This window comes from Corvus brachyrhynchos, unplaced genomic scaffold, assembly GCF_000691975.1.
Source record: "Corvus brachyrhynchos isolate BGI_N302 unplaced genomic scaffold, ASM69197v1 scaffold258, whole genome shotgun sequence".
Lineage (NCBI taxonomy): Eukaryota > Metazoa > Chordata > Aves > Passeriformes > Corvidae > Corvus > Corvus brachyrhynchos.
The window spans coordinates 5,065,665-5,089,844 of record NW_008240122.1 but is presented as its reverse complement, the minus strand read 5'-3'; the positions used below and the strand labels follow the sequence as shown (position 1 = coordinate 5,089,844).

At 41.1% G+C, this 24,180-nt stretch overlaps 1 protein-coding gene across 4 annotated transcripts in view; it reads right to left on the bottom strand.

The window, feature by feature from the left end:
• Positions 1-22,856, bottom strand: part of TTC7A (tetratricopeptide repeat domain 7A) — a 170,624-nt gene extending 147,768 nt beyond the window's left edge. Inside the window, exons 1-4 of one of the 4 annotated variants that reach the window (XM_017744795.1) lie at positions 22,693-22,856; positions 21,012-21,180; positions 4,534-4,664; positions 2,319-2,440 (exon numbers count right to left, since the gene is read on the bottom strand). In XM_017744795.1, the coding sequence (XP_017600284.1) occupies positions 2,319-2,440; positions 4,534-4,664; positions 21,012-21,180; positions 22,693-22,842 (572 nt within the window). In that variant the 5' untranslated portion in view covers positions 22,843-22,856. Of the gene's footprint in view, positions 1-145; positions 214-2,318; positions 2,441-4,533; positions 4,665-20,231; positions 20,289-21,011; positions 21,181-22,692 lie in introns of those variants that run through there. The other 3 variants (XM_008641720.2, XM_017744796.1, XM_017744799.1) reach the window with 3 other exon arrangements.
• Positions 22,857-24,180: the final 1,324 nt, after the last annotated feature.

Here is a 24,180-nt window from a genome sequence, read left to right as displayed (position 1 = left end):
TCTCGCAGCTCTTTTGCCTGTTGAGACAAGAATAAAGCCCTCACTATTCCTTTTGTACACATGTAGGACTGGGGAAGGACATCCCACCTGGTAGAACCTACCCCCTGACAGCTTGAGCAGTCATCATCCACGGCTTATTTCCTACCTGAACACGCTGGAAGCAATAAGGTGAACAAAAGCATTTCTTTGAGCTGTTCAGTATCAGGTGGAGTAATCTATTATACTCATGAAGCATCCTAAAAAGCTTCTTCCCGTATCCCTCCCCTTTCCTTAACATATCCCAATGCTGCTTATGCCCTCTTGTGGCAAAAACCACACATTAGTATCAGCCGCGGGGGCGGACAAGTTGCCACATCCCATCAGGCTCTTTTTATCCCACCGGACCTTCCAACCCTGGCTGATGTTTCTCACTTGCACCGAAGGAGGTAAGGAGCCCATGGGATTCCACTCCCATCCCAGCTGCAGGAGCTCCATTGCTATTTCATCAGGAGACAGCTACAGAGAACATTTTGCTGCTGTTGCAGCAATTCATCTTATAATCAAAGCACAGTTTAATTCACACATATTTTGCTTCAAATTGTTTTCCTGGAGGGTTTTTGTGGTTTGTTTTTGTTTGGGATTTGGTTTTTAAGGCCATCATTAAAATAACATGGGAAGGGAGCATGCAGGGGCCCACAGTAAAAGCCAAAATATCCCACTAGATATAATGAACACATCACTGATAAAGACTGAACTTACAATGCTGCTGAACAAAATGATCACTAGTTTGATATTCAAAAGGTGCCTAGAGGACATCAGTGCCATATGTTCTAAATGGGATTTTATTTTACTACATAGTTAATGAGCTTACTGGCAAGACCCGAGTTTTTTTGTTTGCCATGAGAAGGACAGAGGGTTAGGAAAGCACATACTGTGCCACAGCTGGCCAACCCCCAGCTCACCTGGGAAAACCACATACCAAGAGGACACTGAGACTACGCTTTACAAGTCCATGCTTTTCTCTCTGCATAAACTTGTACTTGCCTGACTAAAGGGGTCATTTTACAACATCTGAGCTTTGTGTTTTTGTAAGCCTCCAGGTTCAAACAAGGCTTACCTGAAGGCACCTCTCATGGATATGCTTACAGGTACAGCTTCACTCTACATGCATGGAGAACAGTGGCTATTCACAGTTGCGTTTAAAGTCACTCTTGGGGGATAAAAAGGTAGCAAAAACCCTAAACAAGAAGCAACCCTCCTCCAGCAGAATCAAAAAACGGTTTAAATTTTCTACAGAAGAATTTAAACTAATTTTTGCTGGGATTTTTTTTCCTAGTTTTCATCTTTTTAATCTTCCCTATTTTTTTTTTTGCTTTCTTCTCCATTTTACTTTTTTTTTTCAGCAGGAAAGGAAGTGAAGAAAATGAGAGAAAATATCTTTGACTGTGGGTGAAGGCAAAAAAAGCCAAAGTTAAATATTTGTGAAGACAGTTTGTACTGAGAAACTCAGTATCTGATTCCTTGAGAATAAATGGAGTAATATAGTGCAAGAACAGGACTAAGGAAGGATAGATTCTTACAAGTGCTGTTTACACATGCTGAAGAGACACCCTCCTACATGACAAAATCTCTCCATTGGATGACCAGAGTTAATTACATTTTGAAGACACGTTTAGGGAACATCTGAAGGCCTGGTTTAGGAACAGCCTGTCCTCACCAACGACCTTTGGAAGTGGGCTTTCACAGTGTCTTTTCTGCTGGTCTCGAGAAGGTTTTCCACAGGTGAAATTCACTGTAGGCTTGCACATATTAACTCCTCTTGCCCTTCTGAAGTTCACTAGGAGCTGTATTTCAGAGGTGTAATAAATCCCCTGGAGCAGCACTGTTCCCACATGCATTCTCCATAGTAAAAACACACAGATTTGGGGCATTGATCGGGATATTTAAGACCTCAGACTAACAAACAAACAAATAAATGAAAGAAACTACCTGTAAGACTTTACTGAACTCTAAATCAGGTGCTGTGGCTGAAAATTTTAAGGGCACACAGCAGTGTAAATTCCACTCTCTCTTTACGGTCAAACTCCCCTTGTCTCCACAGGGAACAAAGCTGAGTCAAGACAAGAAAAATTTTCTACCCCACTCTACTTGCAGGTCTGGAAAAATGATGCTTAAGACTCTTAAGAAAGACAGAGAGACACAAATAGGAGAAACGGAAGGACACTGAGGAGACTTGAGGTAAGCCAGCAGCCAAAAGTCATAAAGAGAAAAAAATTAGTCTTCATCTGAGACAAAACATGCAATATTATGTAATTTTATTAATATCTGCATCCACCTACCCTTTCTTTAACTGAGTCACGTAGGCACTCTGTAGAGCTGCTTCCAGAAAGTAGGAAAGTTCAAACTCAGAGTAAGTCACATTGCTGCCCTTGATACTCCTTGAATGTGTGTTGTTTAAGGTCTGTGAGGAAAAAAAAGAAATATCTGGGAATACAGACAACTGTTGGAACTAGCCAGATCCTCATGAGCCAGTGACATCTTCAACAATAAAATATTACCTTTATTAGCTATTCAAAAATGTTACAAAATCAATTTTAAAATAAACTATACAATTACTTCCATGAGATATTCTGCATGCAATACGAGTTTTAAAACACCATCCATTATTACTTTCCAACCTTTAATAAAGTAAGTAGAAAGCCACATATTAACACCAACAGCTTGAGAAATACCACTCACACTACAAAGATCCAGCATCTTGCACAGAAATATTAATACAATGTTTGAGTAGGTTTATCTAGTTTAATATAACATAAATATTTGTTAAGAGTTAGCAAGCCGTCAGGAGTCCTGACGGAAGAATCTTCATCCTTCCTCTATTTGTCCTATCAAAATCTCTCCTGGTTTTGCTTCCTTACCGGTAACAAGCAGCTTCCATTGCTGAAAGCTGCTTCTCCAAAGCAGGGTTTTTCATTTAGGACTGGAGAAGGACTTTTACTTTTACTTGAACTTTTACTATGTCTATCAGCAATCCTGCATTTTTGTCTCTGTGTCCAGAAGACAACTATGTGAAAGGAGGTTGGTAGAGAGGTGGGGGTCGGTCTCCTCCCAGGAGACAGGACAAGAGCAAATGTACTCAATTTGTGCCAGGGGGGGTTAGATTGGATACTAGGAAAAACTTCTTCACCGAGAGAGTGGTGAAGAATTGGAACAAGCTGTGCAGGGAAGTGGTGGAATCACCATCCCTGGAAGTGTTCAAAAAGCACGGGACCATGGCACCCAGCAACATGGTTTAGTGGCAAACACGGTAGTGCTGAATTAATAGCTGGCCTCAGTAAACTCAGTGGTCTTTTCCAACCTTACTGGTTCTCTGATTCTAAGTGAATGAATTACAGGTCAGACCCTTTCCCTTCTTCACAGACCCAAGCTGTCAGTAAAAAAAATTTATGGTGTCCAGCACTGGCAGGAACTCATCCTTCCACAATGGAAGGACAGTAACATTTTAGATTTAAAAACTATTCCTTTTTTTTCTGTAGAGAAACAGAGCAGGCCACTTGTTAGTTGGCTTTCTTAATGAATTGTTATAAATGCACTAAGCTTGTTTTTTCTTGGTTCGATGCAATTAAAAACAAAACCTGAGACAGAAACACACCTTTGTTACAGAGAAGAGCAGAAGTATCTGGTCAGGTCAAAGGCCTTTGAGTTACAGGACAGGTAACATGCACTGCCACCAGCACTGCTAATGTCAAGCCTAATGTGTGGCAAAGGAAGGGCATGGAAGCACGTGGTATGTCCTGAAAATTCAGCTAGGCAAAGTTTGCATGGGCACAGCAAATCAGTGGCACACAATCTGCATGGCTCAGGGGAGGGCCACCAACCATGGGCTGAGCAGTTACTTGCTACTCATCACAGAGCCACAGAATGGTTTGGGTCAGAAGGGACCTTACAAGATCACCCAGCTTCAATCCCCCTGCCATGGGCAGTGGTGACACCTTCCACTATACCAGGCAGCTCCGAGCCCCATCCAGCCTGGCCTTGAACACTTCCAGGGATAGAGGATCTAGCTTCTAATGACCTAGATTCCTCAAGGTTCACTTGGAAAAGGTGAAGTACTCGCAATTAAACTGCTATAGCTGACCCCAAAAGGTTTCTTTCAGCTCGTCAGGGATCTCAATATCCACTACTGTGTATCATTTACACAGCAGGTATGTAAAATGTCTTGAGTTCCTTCATGCCAGGACTCGCCATGTTAAGTTCATAGCTCCTCTTTAGTAAGGGCTAAACTTGAGACCCAACCCGTGCATATCTGAAGTATTTGGTGCTTTACCACAGACAAAACTGGTTTCCAGACCTCACTGTCAGAGAAAACAGGTAGAGACCAGCTAAACTGCTGTTTTGGAAATGATTTTACTGAGACACTTCATTCTTTCCAACTTGTTTTCATACTCCTTGCTATGATCACTTGACATTTCTCCATTTTTTTATTTTTGCTGTCAAAACCCTGGAAATCCCACGCAGGCCACCAGGCAACACCCTAAGTACATTTCTTCTTACCTTCTCAAGCTCCTGCAAGTACACCTGGGCAATAACACACGCTCTCTCAAAACAAGCCATTACCTCCTCCTCCCTTTCACACAGTCGAGCACGTGAGGCAATTGAGTTGGTTGAGCGCTCCAGCGACAAACCTGCAAAATGGCAACATCTTCTTTAACTGAAGCCCACCAACAGCAGTATGGCCATATTATTCTTAATTTACCAGCTGACAGGAAGGCTTTTCCACATGTGGGTTTCCCTCTTGTTTTGATGACTTTCAGGACACTGCCCCCAGGAAAATACAATTCCTACACATGCAAGGCATCTTTGTCATGCTGCTCTAACACACAGTGCCACTGCACACTCCTACAGTGCCTTTCAAACACTTTATGAAGACAGGACACACAGTCCCTCTGGTAGGAATCAGCAAACAGAGGAATTAGGGTCTGTATTTCCAAAGATGGCTATAGATCTTGGGTGCTTCAATTCAGTGCCAGCCTGGCACTGAGTTTGATAATTTCTAGGCATCTGCTACTTCAAGTGAAGCTTTCAGTAAGCAGCGTTGAGGGGGAAAAAACAAACAACAAAAAACCCTAACTGGAAAATGATACAGAAACTAAGTCGGAAAATCTGAGGCCTCTCTTGGAAAATCTTAGCACATGCAGATTGCTCATGGACAAACAGCAAGCTCTTGGCAAGGCACAAGAGACTCAGCCACAAGATCATTCCCTTTCCAAAGGAAGGAAAAAACCCTGGGGTTTGTACTACTAAACTTCTTTCTTGTATCATTATCCAACACCACCAACAGACAGAGAGTATGTTAATTGCAGATCCACAGCTACTGGTCCCTACATTAAAAACTTCTACTATCAGACCCTTAGTCTGGCATCACACTGACATCCTTTATATCCTTAAACCTATTTGGATAGGCTACACATCCACATACCAATTTTACTCTGATTGGTACAGGTTCTCATGCCACACTGGATCTCTACAAGACACCACTGCTTGAAAACTTGGATCTTCACCCATCACAACCGTATGTATTGATGCCCAGTAGCCCAACACAGGCTGCAAAAAGTTCAGCACATGCTTTCCAGTAAATTTTTATATATAACAACATCCCCTAATAACAAATATATAAGATGTAATACAAAATCCTAGTGTTCTTGACACAGATCCACAGAGGTGACAAAAGAAGAAAAGAATTCAACTGTCCAGACAGTCTTTCAATGAAGTTATTTCAACTGCTGCAGCAGGTGGCAAAGGATTCGGGAGGACCCACCACAGGCACCAGCCATGCTTTCCTGGACTTCCACAGTCCGGGAGACACCTCAGCTCTGCCCATTCCAGGAGTCTTGGCCACAAACTGCTGTGAGGCAGCAATGGGCAGCCAGGCTTCCCCATGATGTACGATACAGTCTGGGCGCTCATGCTGGAAGAGCCCGAGGTTCCCAGGCAGTGTTAGCTTTGTTTACTTCTAATGTTCAACATTTGTTTTGTCCCCTTGGTTACTCTGCTAGGAGTCTCCCTATCTCATGTCCTACATTTGAGCCAGACATGAGCAGTTAGTTCAGTGGGCTGAGAAAACGCCTCCCTGGTTCAAGCTCGGGACGTGGCTCCCCACTCCTTCTGCCCTCTCCCAAGCCAGAAGTATATGGTGTGTTCCCTCAAAGATCTGTATCTTGGAGGAACACATATCCATACCTTTCACCTCTGAAAATACAGCCCAGAGTAGAGCAGGAGGACTGAATTTATTTCAAACTGACAGGGTGTGTGGGACATGGATGACAATCATTTTGCTGCTTTTAACCAATGCCCAATCTGTGTTTTCTTTTTTTCTTGAACACCTTGTACAGCATCCAGATATAACCGATTTTGTCTCTAGTCCATCTATGAAGTCTCTGTATCATGAGTTGTTTTCCTATTATTTTGATGCTTCCATTTTCCAACCCTGTGACTTTGTAATGAGTAAAGGGAAAAAATGCACATTAACTCTCTCTACAGCAAAAGAACAAACCAAAAGTATCCAGCACTCCAGCCAGAATAAATAACCTACAAATATTCTTCTTGTATCTGTCTCCATTTAATCTACCTCTGAACTTCTAGTTATTCCCCTTAAGTGAAAATAAATTTTAAGAAGTCTGCATTTCAGAGCCACCATCCCCTTAAATGCAAAGTAGGGCTGAGGGCCCTGCAAAAAAAGTCCAGTACAATCCACTGACATTCATATACAAGCAGCATTTAATCAAATGGCAAGAGCCATCCTAACACAGTCTGCGTGGGGGCGTTTATCGTGGGAGATGTCACACAGAGAGAACAGGCTGATAAAAAGCCATTTACATACATGCTACAGCCCACTGCAAGGAGTTACTATCTCTGAGCTCTGACACGGGGGAGGAAAGTAAGTAGCCTCTGCCAGCATCAGGTACTGACAACAAACATGCCCATCCATGCAAGTCAGAGAAACAAAGCTGGGGCTGATCGGAGACGGGAACGAATATCTCCAAAAGGATTCTTGCCACAGTAAGGATCCAGCAACATACAGTGTATTAAAACAGATACTATGCTACACTGCACTACTTGTAAGGAGCTAGAAGGAAAAATGACCCACACAATGTGACATTAGTCATGGTTCTCTCTCTGCTACTGTACGCACTGACCTGATGTCATTTGAGTACAAAATCTTCTACAGAATCCAAACAGGGCGATTCTTCCCTACCACAGAAAGGCAATAAAAAGAAAAATTAGAGCAAGCAGACTGCAAATCCAGTATACAAGGGGAAGAACAGAAGAAAACCAACACAAGTTCCCTACTCTTGCAGCCACCAATTCAGTTCTCGCAATACAAAACCCCAGCAATAAGATTAGCTTAGGGTGCAGTTGGATAAGACTTGACAAGCCCTCCACCACAAAGAGCACAAATTCCACTAACTCTTGTCCATCCTCCAGTTATCAGCACAGAAAAAACTTTGCAGCACAACAAGCAATTTAAATTCAACTCAGTTCCCACAATGTGTCAGAAAACCACTAAAGTGCATGCTACTTCCACACTGGGTTTAGCAAGAAATGTGGAGCTATTGCCAAGACAGAATTAACTTCCAAGTAAATCATAAGGCTGTATGCTTTATTGTTAACTGGTTAAGGTAAAGGGACTCGGGTATTTTTCACAACCAGTTGTGGTAAGAGACTATCAACTTAAAGCTTATCTATACTGAGATTTTTCTCATATGAATCAGGTGCCTAAATTTAAATAGATACTTACGTATATACTATAGTAGTTTATCATATAGTTGAGACAGTTTTCTAGTAGAGTATGGCCCAGGCTCAAGATTTCAAGACATGTTTCTAGATTATCCTACTTTAAGAACAAATTCTACCCACTTCAGAGGAGGTAGCTTTCTATGTATAGAAATGTGGCTTTCCTCTCCTGAATAAAGACAAGGCTTCCATTCACCTACTCTACTTCTCCCATTGATTCATCTCTGGCTCTTCACCCTTCCATAATCTTTGTCCCTTCTTCCCTGCCCCCAAATCTAAGCTGCAGTTATGTAAGAAAAAACCCAAATCCATATAGTTTGTAAGACATATCACTGAACTAATCTCTTCCTCGAGTTGAAATGCACTGCTCTCATTTATGGAAATCTGAAAGGGGAAATTTTATGAAGGCTTATTTCCACTTTCATCTCAGTCAGTCCTTGCCAAGGGAAGACACTGATATCATATAGCTCCAATGCTCTGAGGTGGTATTACTACCAGAACTGGAACATCCATGTGTACGTGGACGTGCGGTATCAGATTCTCAGCAATACAAATGGGATGAAAATTCATGCTGCAAGGAATCCTTGAAGGTCCATGGTCTGATTTTTCTGCACAAAGAAGGGCCAGCTCAGGGTGTGTTACCCAGCCTGGTCTTGAAGGCCTCAGTGCACAGATGGAGACTGCACATGGACTAGGGTGGAGATTAAGGTGGGTGGCTTTATTTTTCTATGGTTCATAAACTACCTCACCAAATAGCAGCGCTCCTCCTTCCAAGTAGGAACAATGTACCAACCCTCTCACAGGTTCTTTTAACTTTCCTTTTTACACAGACTTCAAGCCTCCTGCACTTGAATGAATTTAGACAACCAGGGAATGGTGGGTTCATAGGTGCAAGAATTCAGGGTCAGAAGCAGCCCATCACTTTCACCAAGACTGCTAACCCCACAGCTCAGGAGCATCAGAGGTACCTGGCAAGCTGAAGAAGAGATCAAAGAAACACGACAGCACAAAGAGCATGAACCCAACCTCCTGTGTTGTGTCTCAGCGCTACGTGTTGAACACACCTATGGCAACCTGAAGCAAAAGACATCTTAGTGTGAAACTCAGAGCCCTGCCAACAGCAGCAGCCCCAGTCTGCAGAGCAAGGTTCCACTGTCTGTGCTCCTGTGCCCCACAGACAGGCCAGCCTGGCCAAAAGACAGTGTGATGCTAAGCTAAGTGCATGCAGTAGTTCTACTCTAGTACAGGAAGGTAAGTCATTTGCATGAAGATACTGCATGGCAGCAGCCACTGCAAGGAAACAGGTTCTCACCCTGGAGAATGCCAGGTCATTCTGGGTCACTGTCCCCAAGCAGAGGATGCACTCCATTACTAGCACATGGCCTTCAGAAATGGCCTAGTTCAGAAATGTGGCTGTAGGAAATTAATTAGCATTGAAACAAGACTATTTTTAAGACTTCAAACATATACATGTGCATGCTGACTAATCAACATTCATCAGAATACTAAACACTTCTCAGAGACAAAATTCAAAGGCACAATCAAACCATTCTAGAGATGATATTATAACCAGTCTGCCGTGCCAGCTAAGGTTTGAACTTGAGAGCATAGTCCTCAACTAAGCTATTCCATTACAGTGTCTTGGAAAGCAAAATGGCCCAAACATCAACAAGCAGCAGTTGGGATTAGGTTGACACAGGCAAGACCCAGCACTATGCATTATTTCTGCCATAATTCACAGCAGTTTAAATAATTCACAACCTGGTCTTGACACTTATCTCTGCAGCAACTAAGCTATGATTTTTTCAGCAGGGCTTATTTGCAATGCAAATAGAGGAGGGGGAAGAAAGGCCTAGAAGCCCTTGGTTTTGAACACATTCATTCATACTGCAGCCCATGAGAGATAGGGATGAATAGACACGTTTAGTTGTTCAAGAAAGCTGCATGTACTTCTTTCCCTGCTGCTTCCTATTATATAGGATTATTGTAAATTCCTGGCAATCTGTTACAATCTTGAGGTATTTTTCATGTAAAAGTCTCAAAGGTAGAAAGGCAGAAAATGCCAGTAACGTCAAGTAAAATTATCTGAAGACCTTTCTAACTATAAGCTGGGAATGAAGCTTAAAATTTAAGCAACCTGTGAAGGCCGCTCAGTTGCATCAATGCAGAACTCAAGACCTCCTACTCCCCGCTTTCTTACTAGATGCAATAAACCAATACTAACAATGTTACTCCAATTATTATCAAAGCAAGAACTCTATCTGGTTAGACTTGTAACTAGAGCTCAAGTGTATAGCTCAAATTAGGACAGCTTTTTGATCGAGTGGCTGTGAAGCCAGAAGGCAGCAAACATTCCCCTGAGATGCAGCCTCAGTCCCCTGCCCTCAATCAATGCTGCGTGGGCTCTGCATCACACTGCATATCTTATGCATAGCAGAAATCAGCAACTTTAATCCACAGACACTAAATCTTTGGAGCATACCCAGACCTGCTCAGCTGGCTGCTCTTAACCTTCATGGCACATCTTTTAACCTTTGCTTCAGCCTGTAATACAGTGGTCTCCAAAATTCTTTGATCATATTAAGTAAAAAAATTTTGATCGTGCACACCCAAACATATGCTTATATTTATATACATACATTGCTTTACAATCTATTTATTCTATATTTAAGTGTTTATTTTTTCAAAAACACCTGCTAGATTACGTGTTACTGACAGCCACCTGTCACCAGAGAAAAGGCCTGCAAATTCAGAATACCTGACTTTTTGTAAAAGCAAAAAGGCATAATTCACCCTTAAGTTTGACAACTATTTTAAGCATTTTGCCAGGAACAACCACTGAGCTTTGGTGTGTACAGATTTTCATGGTCACTCCCCAACTCACTACAAACTAGATTCTACTTAAAAGTCCTGTGTTAATAAAGTTAACCCCACTGACACCATCCTACAGCACTTTGTGCATTTCTGGGCCCCACTGTGCTGCTAAGCAATTCTCTGTGTATTTCATTTTTAAACCAGAATCTGGCAAGGTGTTTCTCCAATGGTACCTTTTTTTTCATATTTTGCTTTTACGTAAGAAAGCTCAAAAGAGGCTTCTAAAAATTTAAGTACTGAATTGAGTGTCATTAGACTTCATTGATTAGATCCAATTAGACTGTCACTGCTTTTACCTGATTGAAGAGCTCATGCTAATAGTGTAAGCTCTGACATTCTTATTGTTCACTTGTGCTCCAATTTCTACTACTACTTGGAATCCACAAGTAGTTTTTGAGGGTATCTTTAAGCTACTTGTCTATTTTGTATATGTTAGTTTAATAAGAACTAGACAATATAATGCATAAATCCACTTAACTAGGCACAAGTGAGCTGCAACATATGGAAGTGAATATGGAACATATGGAACTACTGAGGATGGCCTTCCACAATGTGAAACACCCTCTCTTTTGGAAGACACTTTTGTAGGCTCTACATGACACAGGACCCTCTGACATACAGACTAAGTGAGGGCACTACTTTCAATAAAATACAATAATCAAGATTTATTTCAATGTGGGGCGCTTTTTTTTGCTGGTGGATTTTTTAAGAAAAAAATAAACAGAAGTTATAATACTTTTCTTCTGCACCACAGCAGATCATCTTGCTTACCCCCTGGGGCACATGCACCACTTTGGGGACCACTTCTATAACGTATTGATTGTCCTGGTGTAAGAGGCCACCTCCATTCCATGACACCAAGATACATCTACTGGAGCAATGCTCTGAGGCACAGCAAAGACAGGGGAGATCAGCAATCTCTTACAGCCCCACATCTAAAGACTTTTGTCAACACCATCCACATCCATAAACTGTCATGGCATACTGCAGAAATTGCATTTTTTTCCTTGGTCTAAATACAACAGGAAGAAGCAGAAGAGAAAAAATGCAAGGTGGAAGGGGCACAAGGGGAGAGAGATGGCACTGATGACCAAGTACTGGAATTTGTTCAGCTTGAGTTCACCTGCACCACAGTTAAGCAGCATCACCAGCAAGAAAGTTCTTTTCTAGCTGCAGAGTCACTGAATCAGACAAGCCCTAGAATCCTGTGTTCAATTTTTTGGCCCCTTACTACAAGAAAGACCTTGAGGTGGTGGAGCATGTACAGGGAAGGGCAACAGAGTTGGTGAAGAGTCTGGAGCACAAGTGCTATGAGGAGCAGCTGAGTGAGCTGGGGATGCTCAGCCTGGAGAAAAGGAGACCCTCTACAATTACCTGAAAGGAGGGTATAGCTAGGTGGGGGTCAGTGTCTTCTACAACGTAGCAAGTAACAGGTAAAAACAAGAGAAAATGGCCTCAAGTTGTGCCAGGGCAGGTCTGGACTGGCTATCGGGAAAAATTTATTCACTGAAAGAGCAGCCAGGCATTGGAACAGGCTGCCCAGGAGTCACCATGTCTGGAGGTATTTCAAAGATGTTTTGCTGTAGTGCTTAGGGATGTGGTTTATTACTGGATTTGGCAGTGCTGGGTTAATGGATGCACTTCATGATCTTAAAGGTCTTTTCCCATTTAAATGATTCTATGGTTCTATGTGTATTTGGGAAGTAGAAGAGAGAGAAAGGAAAGATAATTCATATTTTACTATGCTGATTCCTATCAAGCACTCAAGACAATCCTACTTAAAGTCACTAGAACAGACAGAGCCTGTGAGGACTAACAGGCTTGTTGCCCTGTCACTTAAAAGATAGACAGACATTTGAAGCTTACTCCAGGGCAAACCAGCACAGAGAAATCTTCCCATAGCCACTGGACACATACCACGCTGCACAACACAGCCCCAGCATGACACCATCTAAAAGCTACATCTGTATTTGTTCTCTTCTAGTGAAAGTAAGTGTAGCATGCTGTCTCATGTAACCTAACAAAAATTGGTCCCTTGCCTCAGAAAAGCATGGGCAAATAATCTTCCATCTCCTGATGCTGCTAACCCCACAGCTTTAGAGAACTAAGTCATAGTGCAGAAGGTGGAGAAGGTTTAATGCACATGTGCAACCACCACCTACAACTACGTGTGGGGAAGGGAGCAGAATAACTAAACTTTTCCATCGCAGAAACCAAGTCACATTAACAAAAGGAACCAGAAGTTATTCCCTTTTTCCACTTTCCAAATTTCAGTAATCTGCATTTAGTGGCCTGCATCTAACTCTCCTCAAAAGTCTAACACTCACACTGCATTTGTGCATAGCTGACTGTGCTAAACAAACTACTGCTGAAAAGGTAAACCATCTGATCCAACAGCAGAGAAAAGCTCATGGGGCACAACAGAAAAGCCTAAGAGCATCACAAACACCAAGGCTGGGCTTGGCAACTCTTTCACATCCAAGCAGGAAAGCAGTGGCACCACAGCACACAATTCACCAACATGCAACAGGTTAAAAGTCATCACTGTCACAATGTAAGGGCAACTCCAGACTCTTAAACTGCTTTTCTGAAACCCCAAATAAAACATACTAATACTAGGTCCTTTTATCAAGACAACAGCATCTACAAAGTGGGGCTTTTGCCTATCAGACAGCTACTCTGATACCAACATGAATTAACAGCATGCTTCCTGTCTTGCTGTCAGAACTGTGAAAACTAGCACTTTGAAGTGCATACCAGGTATAGAACAAAGTCTCTCTCTCTCTCTCTGATGTGGATTAACATTTAAAAGATGCATCTTTTGCCAAGCAAAAGTGAAAACAAGTTCTGCCAATGTCTTATTTTAATTTTAATGTCCTATTGTATCATATATTCTTTTGGCTGGGACTCAATTTTTCTAATGGCCAGGCAAGAAAAATAATTTTGCTATTCAGGCTCTCTTTGAAGGAACCCATCTCCCACAGATCTCAGTCCTCAGAGAGGCAAATCTCAACCTTTTGTCATCATCAGAGGATTCCAGCAAAGGAATTTGTGCCCTGCCCCTGCCAGACCCTTAAAAAAACAAAGCAAACAAAACAACACACAAAAAAAAAAAAAACCAAAACAAACAAACAAACCCCAAAAAACCACAAAAACAAACCACACCAAAAAACCCCAAACAAACCAAAACAAAAAACCCAACACAAATTCTTCTCTTCTACTTGTGTCCCACTAAGTTCCACTTAGTCAGAGCTGCCAGTAGAGGAAACAGCAATGAAGTAACAGAGACAACTGCAAGCAAATATATCATCCTAAAAGCAGCATTCAGCTTAACAGTTGCATGCTGGCAAGTGTTAATGATCCTCATGAAGCCCATTATCACTGAAAAGCTATACATCAGTACGAAAAAAAATGAAATCAAAGTTTTAGGTAACTTTTCCCTTAACTATCACCCAAACCTACACTTTTCTCATCTCAATTTTGTGCCCAGTATAATTCTGGTTCTTCATGATCAACAAGCTTTCCTAAAGACACTGAAGAACGGTGGTGCTGTCCTTAGCAAGGTTCTAGCTGCCCCTCTCAACACTTTAATGAACTCAAGTGCCTCAGCCAGCACCATCACTCCCAAGGTGGGCAGGTTCCAGACAGCAGCGAATTGGGACCCCTGGGAAGCCAGAACATATTACGGTAACAACCCTTCCACTTTAAACAGGATTATTTAAGTATAGAAGATTTAGAAATTCAAGTAAAGGCCTATGGTACACATGCTACAATGTCAACAGCGCCTAAACAACAATACCTGACACTAAAACCAATGGAGAGAGACGGGGAGGGAATTCAGGCTCTTAGGATTTTTCCCCTGCACCTTTCAACCTGCTGCCCATTTCTGCTAAATAGGTACATCATAGCACACTGCCCCCAGCTCAGACAGTAACTGCAACGCAGGCAGCATGAAGACTCAGCTTCTAGGGAGGGTGGGGTCAGCTGTGCAGCAAGGAGGACAGGAAGATCTGTTCCCTCTTTTTTTACCACTAGCAGATTTGAGTACTTTCCTTGCAGTCATGTGGCTCCTAAACAACAATACAGAAATGGAGCATCTTTATCTTGACATGGGTAATTAAAACACACTTTTACTTTTCTCCATTAGTTTCTAGAGAGAATATAAAGCAAATTACTTACTTGAATATGGAGAAAATGCCATCAACCTTCCATTAATCCATTTTCTACTCTTGTCTCAGTGGACAAGATAAAGCATGTTCTTACATAGTAAGATACACACACACAATCTCTTTTTAGGTATTACAGCAAAGTTTTTCTTAAGGAACTTCAAAAATTCTTAAAAATTATCCTGTAGTAAAGATCTCAAGCACAAGAGTGTGTATAACCACTGGGAGGGTTTTTTGGCATACAAGAAGTGGAATAGTATTCCAAACATTGTCTGCAGAAAGGAGAAGACATCCTGAAAAATGCTATGCCCTCTGAAACAAGGAGCAGACTCAGAAAGTGCACGTACAGCCCATTAAGAGGCTTATAAAACATGACCTGAATTAAAAATGCTTCTGGCAAAAAGAAGTTAGAAGTGTAAACTCACTTTCAAAAGAAGATTACGAAATAAATTATGACTCTGCAAAACTATATGATCTTTCTAAACTCAATTGATCTGCACTTGAAATTGTTCAAACTAGTGGTACTCAACATCATTCCACACAGTCTGTATTCCAGAATACTCCACAGTTTTCATACTACGATCTCACTTACCAAAACTAAGTGGACAAAAATCTCATTCCAGAGAAGCTAACAGGAAACTCTAATTAAAAGTAAGGCTGCTTAAGTTGAGCCAAAAAAATCTCATTCCAGAGAAGCTAACAGGAAACTAATTAAAAGTAAGGCTGCTTAAGTTGAGCCAGTAACACACAGTAACCCATTAATGTTATTTGAGTGGAATATATCCTTGTACCATGGGATCAGCAGCATTTAGTAAAGAACAGAACTAGAAAGGTTACTAGCTTAGGATCTGAAATAAGAGTTAGACGAAGCACTGGAATAGTCTTTAAAATAGAGGTGTTCTCTTGCAAAGAGGACAAAAATTAATAAAATAAACTTTAAAACCCCACAAACCTTAGCTTTCTCCCTTTCAATTCTCTCCACCATTTTGTTCAATTAACCAACACTGAACTAAAAAAACCAAACAGGAAAGCTTATTTTTCCCATTTTAATCAGCGAATTAAAAAACATGTACACATGACAAGAAATGTATCAGCTTATGAGAAACACTGAGTTAAAGAAATTCATTTACTAAACTGAAAATTCTTAATCAAATTCTTAAGAGGAAAAAGTAGATTTCTCAGAATACGGCTTTGCAATAAAGCTATCTTTGACTCTACATTTTATTCTAATTTTCAAACAAAAGCAGCTGAATACAAATCTCACCTAGGAAATTAATCATCATATAGAAAACTATATTAGAAAAATGAATGACACACAAGCAAATGTCAAAATTGAAGACTCCAATTAAGCATATGAACAAGTGCGTGATACATCCTTTGATTAGCTAGAATGAACAACTTCAATACCAAACTCTTATTTACTGAATGCAAACCTACTGTTTTTAACAGTAGTGCAAGCCAACAAAATAAGAAACTAACTAAGCAGCACAATCACAAAGAAGTTTAAAACCGCTTATTCAAATTTTGAGGCTTCACTTGGTCAATTTAAAACCATGATTAAAACCAAGCAAATGGTTTTCAAACCAGTCAAGTAGAAGGTCAGGTTTTCTGTTTATCTCTGTATATCACCATTTTCCTTTCAGAACACCGTAAGAACCTCCAAACTACCACTTCCAGTATTAAAAACCCAAGACAATTATTTGACATGGGGAGAAAGCAGAACAATGTCATTCCAAGCATATGGAACTCATTACCACTGAATTTCTGGAAGATACAACCACAAGAGAAACAGGAACACACCTAAGCTCAGCAATTTGTCCTAAGACCAAACAAACGCAAAATAATCCACAACAAGCTGGGCTGAACCCAGGACACTGGAAGTAGGTTCCAGGCTGTTTATCATTATCAAACTCGGGGAAAAAAACCCACGTGGTAGCTTCAAGGTTTTGCTCTCAGAAATACCACTCACAGCTCTTAGGAGAGCTCTAAAGATCAGTGACTCAATCCAGCAGTGTTTGTCTCAAGATCTTATCTTTGGTTTTTCAAAAGTGTCACACCACAGATCTTGAACATCCTGAAATGACTAAAATGGGTTCAAGAACAAAATATAGGTAGTTCTGAACCACTGCGTTGACACAGTTTCATTTCCTCATAGATAAGACTTTTGGTTGGATATGTTACAGTAAAATGCAGACTATGATCAAGGCTTCTTACAGACATGTTACATTATCACCTTATTCTCCTCCACATATTTTCAAAGATCTTAAAAAACCAAGCTCTCACTGCAGACTTTTGATAAAATAGATGTCTTTTCTAAAGTTAAAAATAAACAGAAACCAGACAAAAAAACCAAAACAATTTAGGAACAGATTTACAAGGGATAAATCTCAACTTAGTCCACAGTCTTCTCTCACAGTCACCAAAGAGGCTGTGTTGTACAACACCATTCACTTCAATTGTGTCACACACCATTTAAAGAGGTGATGAATCACCCCAGAACAGCCAACTTCTGACTCTACAGAGAGTTCAGACTCAAGCTGCACAACTTAAATCCACCCTGAGTTGCCAAATGGCCAATATAGCACAAAAATGACTAAATTACAAAAATTACAGGATGGACTGGGTGAAAACGAAAAGAATAGGCAGTGACATTTCTAAAGCTTTAACTCCCTAGAAATCCATTTAGAAACTAGATACCATGTGCAATCCTATGCCATTGCTGCACAAATTTAGATAGGTAGCTATCTCCAGGCTACCCCACTCCAGGCAGAGGAAGTCCCGTGCCTGGCCTGACAGACGCAGGGAGCACCTCAGCACAGGGCTGACTCACCTTGCAGCAGCTCTGACACATCCCTGACCACAAGCTAAAGCCCCTCTCAGTTGTCACAAAGACAGGACCCTGCACACGAGCCCCGCCTGAGCCTCCATCACTCGGGCTGGCAACAGCCTGCCTCAGTTGAAACAGCTCTCATTGTGCTCTCAGCAGCACAGCAAACACTGCCACATCAGAGAAGCCTCTTTCTTGGATTTGAGGTATGCTGAAGCCCTGGCTAGAGCTACACTTACTAGAGCTTTGAAAGGGTTAGGCAGTGACCTAACCTACTGCCAGGAAGAATTTCTCTTTGTGAAGAGAGGTCTCTGCAGAGTTTCTGCAGCAAGCAGAACAGAGGGAAATCAATGGGCTCTGACAGCTACACACTTTGTTCTGAAGTCTTTTTTGCTTGCTTGTTTCAAATGGGCAACACCAGGTAACAAAGCCACAGTGTGTCCCAATTGAATGAGAAGCAAAGTTTACTTACTCAATACTGGTTTAATGCAACACAGAGCTGCTTGCATCAGAGATTACCAGCAGTAATGTGAACCGAGCAGAGGAAAAGTTTTAAGGAGGGACTGACTTCAATGGAAGATGGGGAGGAAGGAGACAAGTACAAACCAACCACCTATTAACTAACCATAGAGGTTTAAATTAGTCATAATGAAAAAATCAAACTGTTGTCAGAGCTCCACTCACAGCGCCCACGAAACTCATCTCCTCACAATGCAGAGATTTAGAAACAGAACAGGAAGCAGCAGTCAGATGAGAAGCTGAAGAATCCTGCTCTCTCTGCCATTTCTCCTGTGACTTGTCAACTGCACAAGTGCTCAGACTGATAAAGAACTTCCACGTTTACTTGTTGATACTTTGTGTGGAAGTTTACTGAGAAGGCAAGCAAGAAATTTTTTCCCTGCTCAACTTCTGTAGTCCAAACACAAGGGTGCAAATCCATACTGCCTCTTAACATAATATGAACCTACTACATGCTATGGACCTCCAGAGAAAGACTCCAGAGATTTAGCTCAACATCCAACCTTCAGTGTTGCGGAGGTTAAAAGGTGCTCTAACGAAGGAAACTTGGTTTTGCTGGATTTCTACAAGCAGCTTCATCTGTGCAACTCCTCCCAGTGCATCCCACATCCTTCTTGTTAATTTTTGTTCATTTCCAACATTAAAAGGATAGGTGTCAACATTAAAAATATAAGCCTTTGATTTGACTTTTCTTTCTTCCATGACCGTTTCTTCCATTTCTTTCCAGCCTAAACCTATGCTGCCATTCAGCATACAGGCATAACTCAGCAGTATTAACTACACAAAACTGAGGCAGTTTCAAGTTCACACTACGAGGTGATACAAAGTTCTGCTGCTTTAACTAATGCTGGGTGAACAGGGAAATTCTATTAAACCAACTGCTTTCTCCCATTTCTGAAAATGTGAACAAGAAATTAATAGGGGAACCTAACTTCTGCCTTGAAGTAGACAGGACTGTGGCTTTTCTGGATATTTGCCTAAATGACCCCTGCAAAAAATTTTACTACCAGCAACATTCAAGAGCATCTTTAAAGAACGTTTCATATTACATAAATGGCCAATAGTTCAACCAAAGGCAGTAATATGGCATGGATCAACATAATTTCTGGAGAGATACCAAATTAAAAAGGGGAATAAGAAAAATCTATAGCATAAAGTATCAATGAATTTTAAATAATTCAACTCCATATTGTTACCTGCCCTGCAGAAGCAGCCTGGACACGTGCTCTAAAATGAAAATTTACATCTACATTGTTATTGCCATAGCTACCTGCACAAAGTGCTAACATAAGAGTGGGAGGTTGAGGGAACATGGCATGAGGGAACAGTGATCCTAGTGAGTGCCCTCTCCAAACTCACCTGGACTCCACTCTGCTGGACTTTTTTCTGCCAGAAACTTTGGCAGAATACTGAGTGACTTACTACACCCTTGATATCTTAGCTAATAAGAAAATAATCATCATGGAGGATGAAGACTGTGGAACTGTAACAGCACAGAGGTTGCTCTGCAATGGCAGAGGCTCCTGCGGTTTACAGGGGCAACACAGTATTTACATTCCATGCTAAACCACACAGGGAAAGAAAGCAAAAAAACTGCCTGATGCTCTGAGGCAAACACCTCCAATATCTTCATGAGTAAGTTAGGTAGTCACCACAACACAAGGGGTCTTATAACAACAGTGCTATTCCATCAGTTTCCACTCACACATTATCACTACACTCACACCTCCCCAAGGGTCATATCCAGTTCCCAAAGAGGACAGTGCATCTCCTTCAGACTCTGGAGTGCACCAAGAGTTGCTCTCAAATACACTGCTGAGAATGCATTGGCAGCTACTCACTCCTCTGCGCCATGCAAGTGTCAGTGTGAGGTACAAGTAAATTAGTCCTGCTTCACAAAAGCTCATTAATGAAGCAGATTCGATCAGTACCACAGGAAACAAAAATAAAAGCAAGCAAAGCAGCACAAACAGGGTTTCAAAATAAGCAGAATGACTCAAATTATTATCAGTAATACTAGCAGCCCAGTCAAACAGTATTTTGGGTTGATTTGGTTTCACTCTTTTACATACCAGTTGAAGGTATCTGATCATCAGAGTTCTCATTCACCTAATTAGCTGGTGGACATGCTGAAAAGAGTAGAAAGCAGTAGATAGGTAGCAGTACTTGAGCAACATTTATAAAGGAACCGAAAGCGAAGGAGAAGATTACTGATCTTTTTCTCCCCCCAAGTCAAAAACTGACAAGGGTCTTCCTTTCCCCCACTGAAAAAGGAAATGCAATTTCACTACCCACAGAGGTAGTTTTAATTAGAATCTCTCAAAGAGTGCAATGTCTGTAGAGTTACAAGGGGGAGGAGAGATTCCTGTTTGTACATAAGGTCTGATACTGTGTGACATGCATTGCAAAAATATACTACCTGCTTTGAAAGCACATATTCTGTTAGTCCAAAGTTTAAAACTTGGAGACGTTGTCCTTGTTTAATTCACAGAAATCACTGAAATGTACAAGTAGATGAACTCTTTCTCAGAGAAAGCATAGGCCCCAATTCAGCTGAGGGCTTGATTTAGATTTTCCCAAAATGGACACACAAGCTCAAGCATGTAGCTGACTTACAGCCAAGAGTTACCACAAGATTTCCAATTTCAAGCTTTTCTTTACAAGCCAGCCAAGTTTAAAAACCATGGACTAAGACTCCATAATGCCTTTACGTTTAAAACTACACAGACCATAACCAGTAGGATTTTCTACAGCACACATCTTTACCCTAATCCTGCTCTAACCAAATCACTTGGAGAATTAGCTTCAACCTAAAACCAGTATATTTCAAATACACATCCATGGTCCTTTACCTTTAATCACAAAGGCTTCAGTTATCAAACGCAGCATGTACAGAGGTTCATCTTTGGCTGAGACGTCATCAAGTCCTGCTTTTGCATACATGCTGATGGCATCTCTGTAGCATCCCTCCACATAATGAAGCTTTCCTAGGATCAGCATAGCTTCTGTCATATACTTCGGCTGAAATGGAGCAGGGAGAGAGAAAGTGTTTACAGAAAGAATGAAGTACTCCATGGCAAATCAGGCAGGTACAGAATGCCTTCCTGTCACAACTGCAAGGGCTAAGCTCATGAGAGCAGTAGGCAGCGAAGGTCAGGCAACCACTTTGGAGCTCAGTTTTGAAATACACAGTTTCTAAGCCAGCTCTTTGGTCTCAGCTGACCTACTCTATCAATTCTCCAGCCACACAGAGCACATAAAAGGTTGAATTACCTACAGTTATCTACACACACACACACACACACTAAGAAAAACCCCTGCTTTTAAACTAGGCAGTAAACATCGCTTTTTAGACAAGTGCTTCCCTGTCCTCTGTATATTTAATTAGAGAAAGCTCCCAAATTTTCTTCAGCTGTCAAAGAATTTTTACACAACAGTGAAAAAACAGAAGGCACACCTAAGATTTGTTTCGTTTAAGGACTGAAAACGTGTAACAGAAAGCTCTGTAAAACACATCTGTTCAGACCCTTTGGAAAGCGTGAAAAGGTTCCCAAGCCTTCATACCCATTTTTTTAATACATACAACCAACACTACATGAGTAGCTAAGTCACCACTAGCAAAGAAACAGTAATGGCAATTCTTGCAGCCAAACTAAACACAAAGAACTGGAAGAATTCAGTAGTTCTGACTGTTAATGGGGCTAAACTATAAAGGAAGAGGGTTGGACAGACTCCTCTTCCTTACTCCCTCTATTTTATTTTCTAAATAGGCTGACCTTGCTCATTGGAAACTAACACGGTAAAAGTACAATATACATTTCCAACCTAACTAAACTAGCCTGGCAATTTCAGGACCACAAGTAATACAAGTCTAGAACAGACTGTTGTAATTCATTTATATCTAAACCCAGTTATGCAAATGTGTGTCAAAGGACACCAACGCAGCAGCAGCAACTATCAAAGCAGAGTATTAAAACACTCTTGAAGCTCTGCAACTGAGTTGACAAGCAGCTACCAGCCACACAGCCAGACCACAAAACAAAATAAAAGCATTACTTCTCTGACAGACACTGAAAGCAGAGCGAGGCTGTAGTCCTGGACTCACAACACAACCCTAAGTTCCTGACAGCAGCTTGTGGCACATTTTTCTCCAATCAGGAGCTGACCAGTTGTGCACAATTCCCTCAGATCAGGAACAGCAGGAGGTCACTCAGCTGTGCAGGCCTGACAGCACCCTTATGCGGCCACGCCTCACCACCCAAGAGAAATTCTAAATATTTATCCTGCTTCTTTCCAGTTAAAGAAAAAATAAACAGGATATGTCTCTGTAGCACATAATTTCTTTGCATATGAAAAAGCAAGTCTCACAAAGTAAGATTCTGCCAAGGGGAATTACCATCCCTTAGTATCACCTACAATACAGCACTGTACATCCATGGACATCAACAGCAACACCCACACCCTGTATCAGACTAATAATCATATAAGAGAACCATCCAGTTGGCAGGAATTACGATGATAGAACCCACTTACTCTTAGTTTCCCTCTGCTTAAGATATTGGTCAGATACTGTTTAGCTTCACCCAGTTTGGGCTCACTCTTCTCTGACAGTGGAATGGAGTCCTTCAGTTTGGCAAAGTTTTCCTTCAAACATTCTTCCAGCAGAGCCTCTGCAAGCAGCATACTCCCATGGTCCTCTGAAAGCACATACCAACCAACAAAAACATTGCTTACTGCCATACTGATGACACACAGAATTCCAAAAACAAAACAACACACCTTTGAGAAACAACAAACTCAAATGATGGGATAAGGAAGAACTAATAGACAAAAAAAAAGGTTCCACTAACTTCTATCTAGTGGAAATAGTATGTTTTGTATGGAAAAAATGAAATAAGTTTCTTGTAACTTGAAGATTTTCCCTTAATCCTTTAATTTTTGGCAGCACCATTCCTTCTTACATTGCCACGAATATAACAGTTAAGAATTTTCATCACAAAACTCACTTTCAAAAGTATAAGATCAAATTTTGCAAACATTTCAGTGGATGCTTTTTATTTACAAAGGCACAAGCATGAAATGAGTGCTTTAGACTATAGAGAAGTGATAGTAGTAACTCATCAGAAACTTGTACAATTTTCCTGAAAGTACACAGAAAATAAATTTAAAAGATTAATTAGACTCATTCTACACATCCATTAACACACAAGGATTGATCCTCTGCCATAACTAATATGCCACATAAAACTCTTTCTACATTAAAATGCATGCCTGTTCACAGTTCCACAGAAGACAAACAGAGGTAGCAGCACCGGATACAGCATGAAGCATCATCCAATGTGGCAATCAAGTGCTGAAAAAAAAAAGTTTCATCTGCCAGAGCACTTGGAGTTCTTACACAATGGCCCAGTTCTGCAGTTGCTTCATTCGTAACAACAGTACCTCCATCAGCAGACTAGTGAGTCAAGCAGGGTAAGGAAATCTTTGAACATCAAAGAGCCAAGCCCTATATTTCATACATATTCCATGTTTCAAAGTCCAAAATTCGAGAATAAGTGGAACACAATAGTGTACCTATTTCTGTATTTTCAGTCCAGGGGACATCTTATGACCAGTTTTTACCTATACACTACATGTAGCATTAATAATCAACTGTGTGGTGGTTTAGACTTTCTTGCTGCTGTGGCCTAAGTGTTCAGCTGCATATCAAATTATAACCATAGCTCTTCCTGCTCGTTTGCAGGTCTGCAACTTGCATAACCAAAGTACAGGTACATAAAATGGAAAGCGTAAGTGTTCCACTGTACTCCCCCCCAAACCTGCATGCAATCATTTCTACACACTGAAGAGCTTTCAGGCAATCATTAATCTCTTAACCAAACTTAAGGAATTAGGTAAGACCATACACAATCAAGAAATAAATATACACAACCTCAAAAAGCAAACACTACTGTTAAATCCCATCCAGACACACAATCATTTCTAGAAGCACAAAACCTGCTGAAAGAAGCTCTGCAGCAA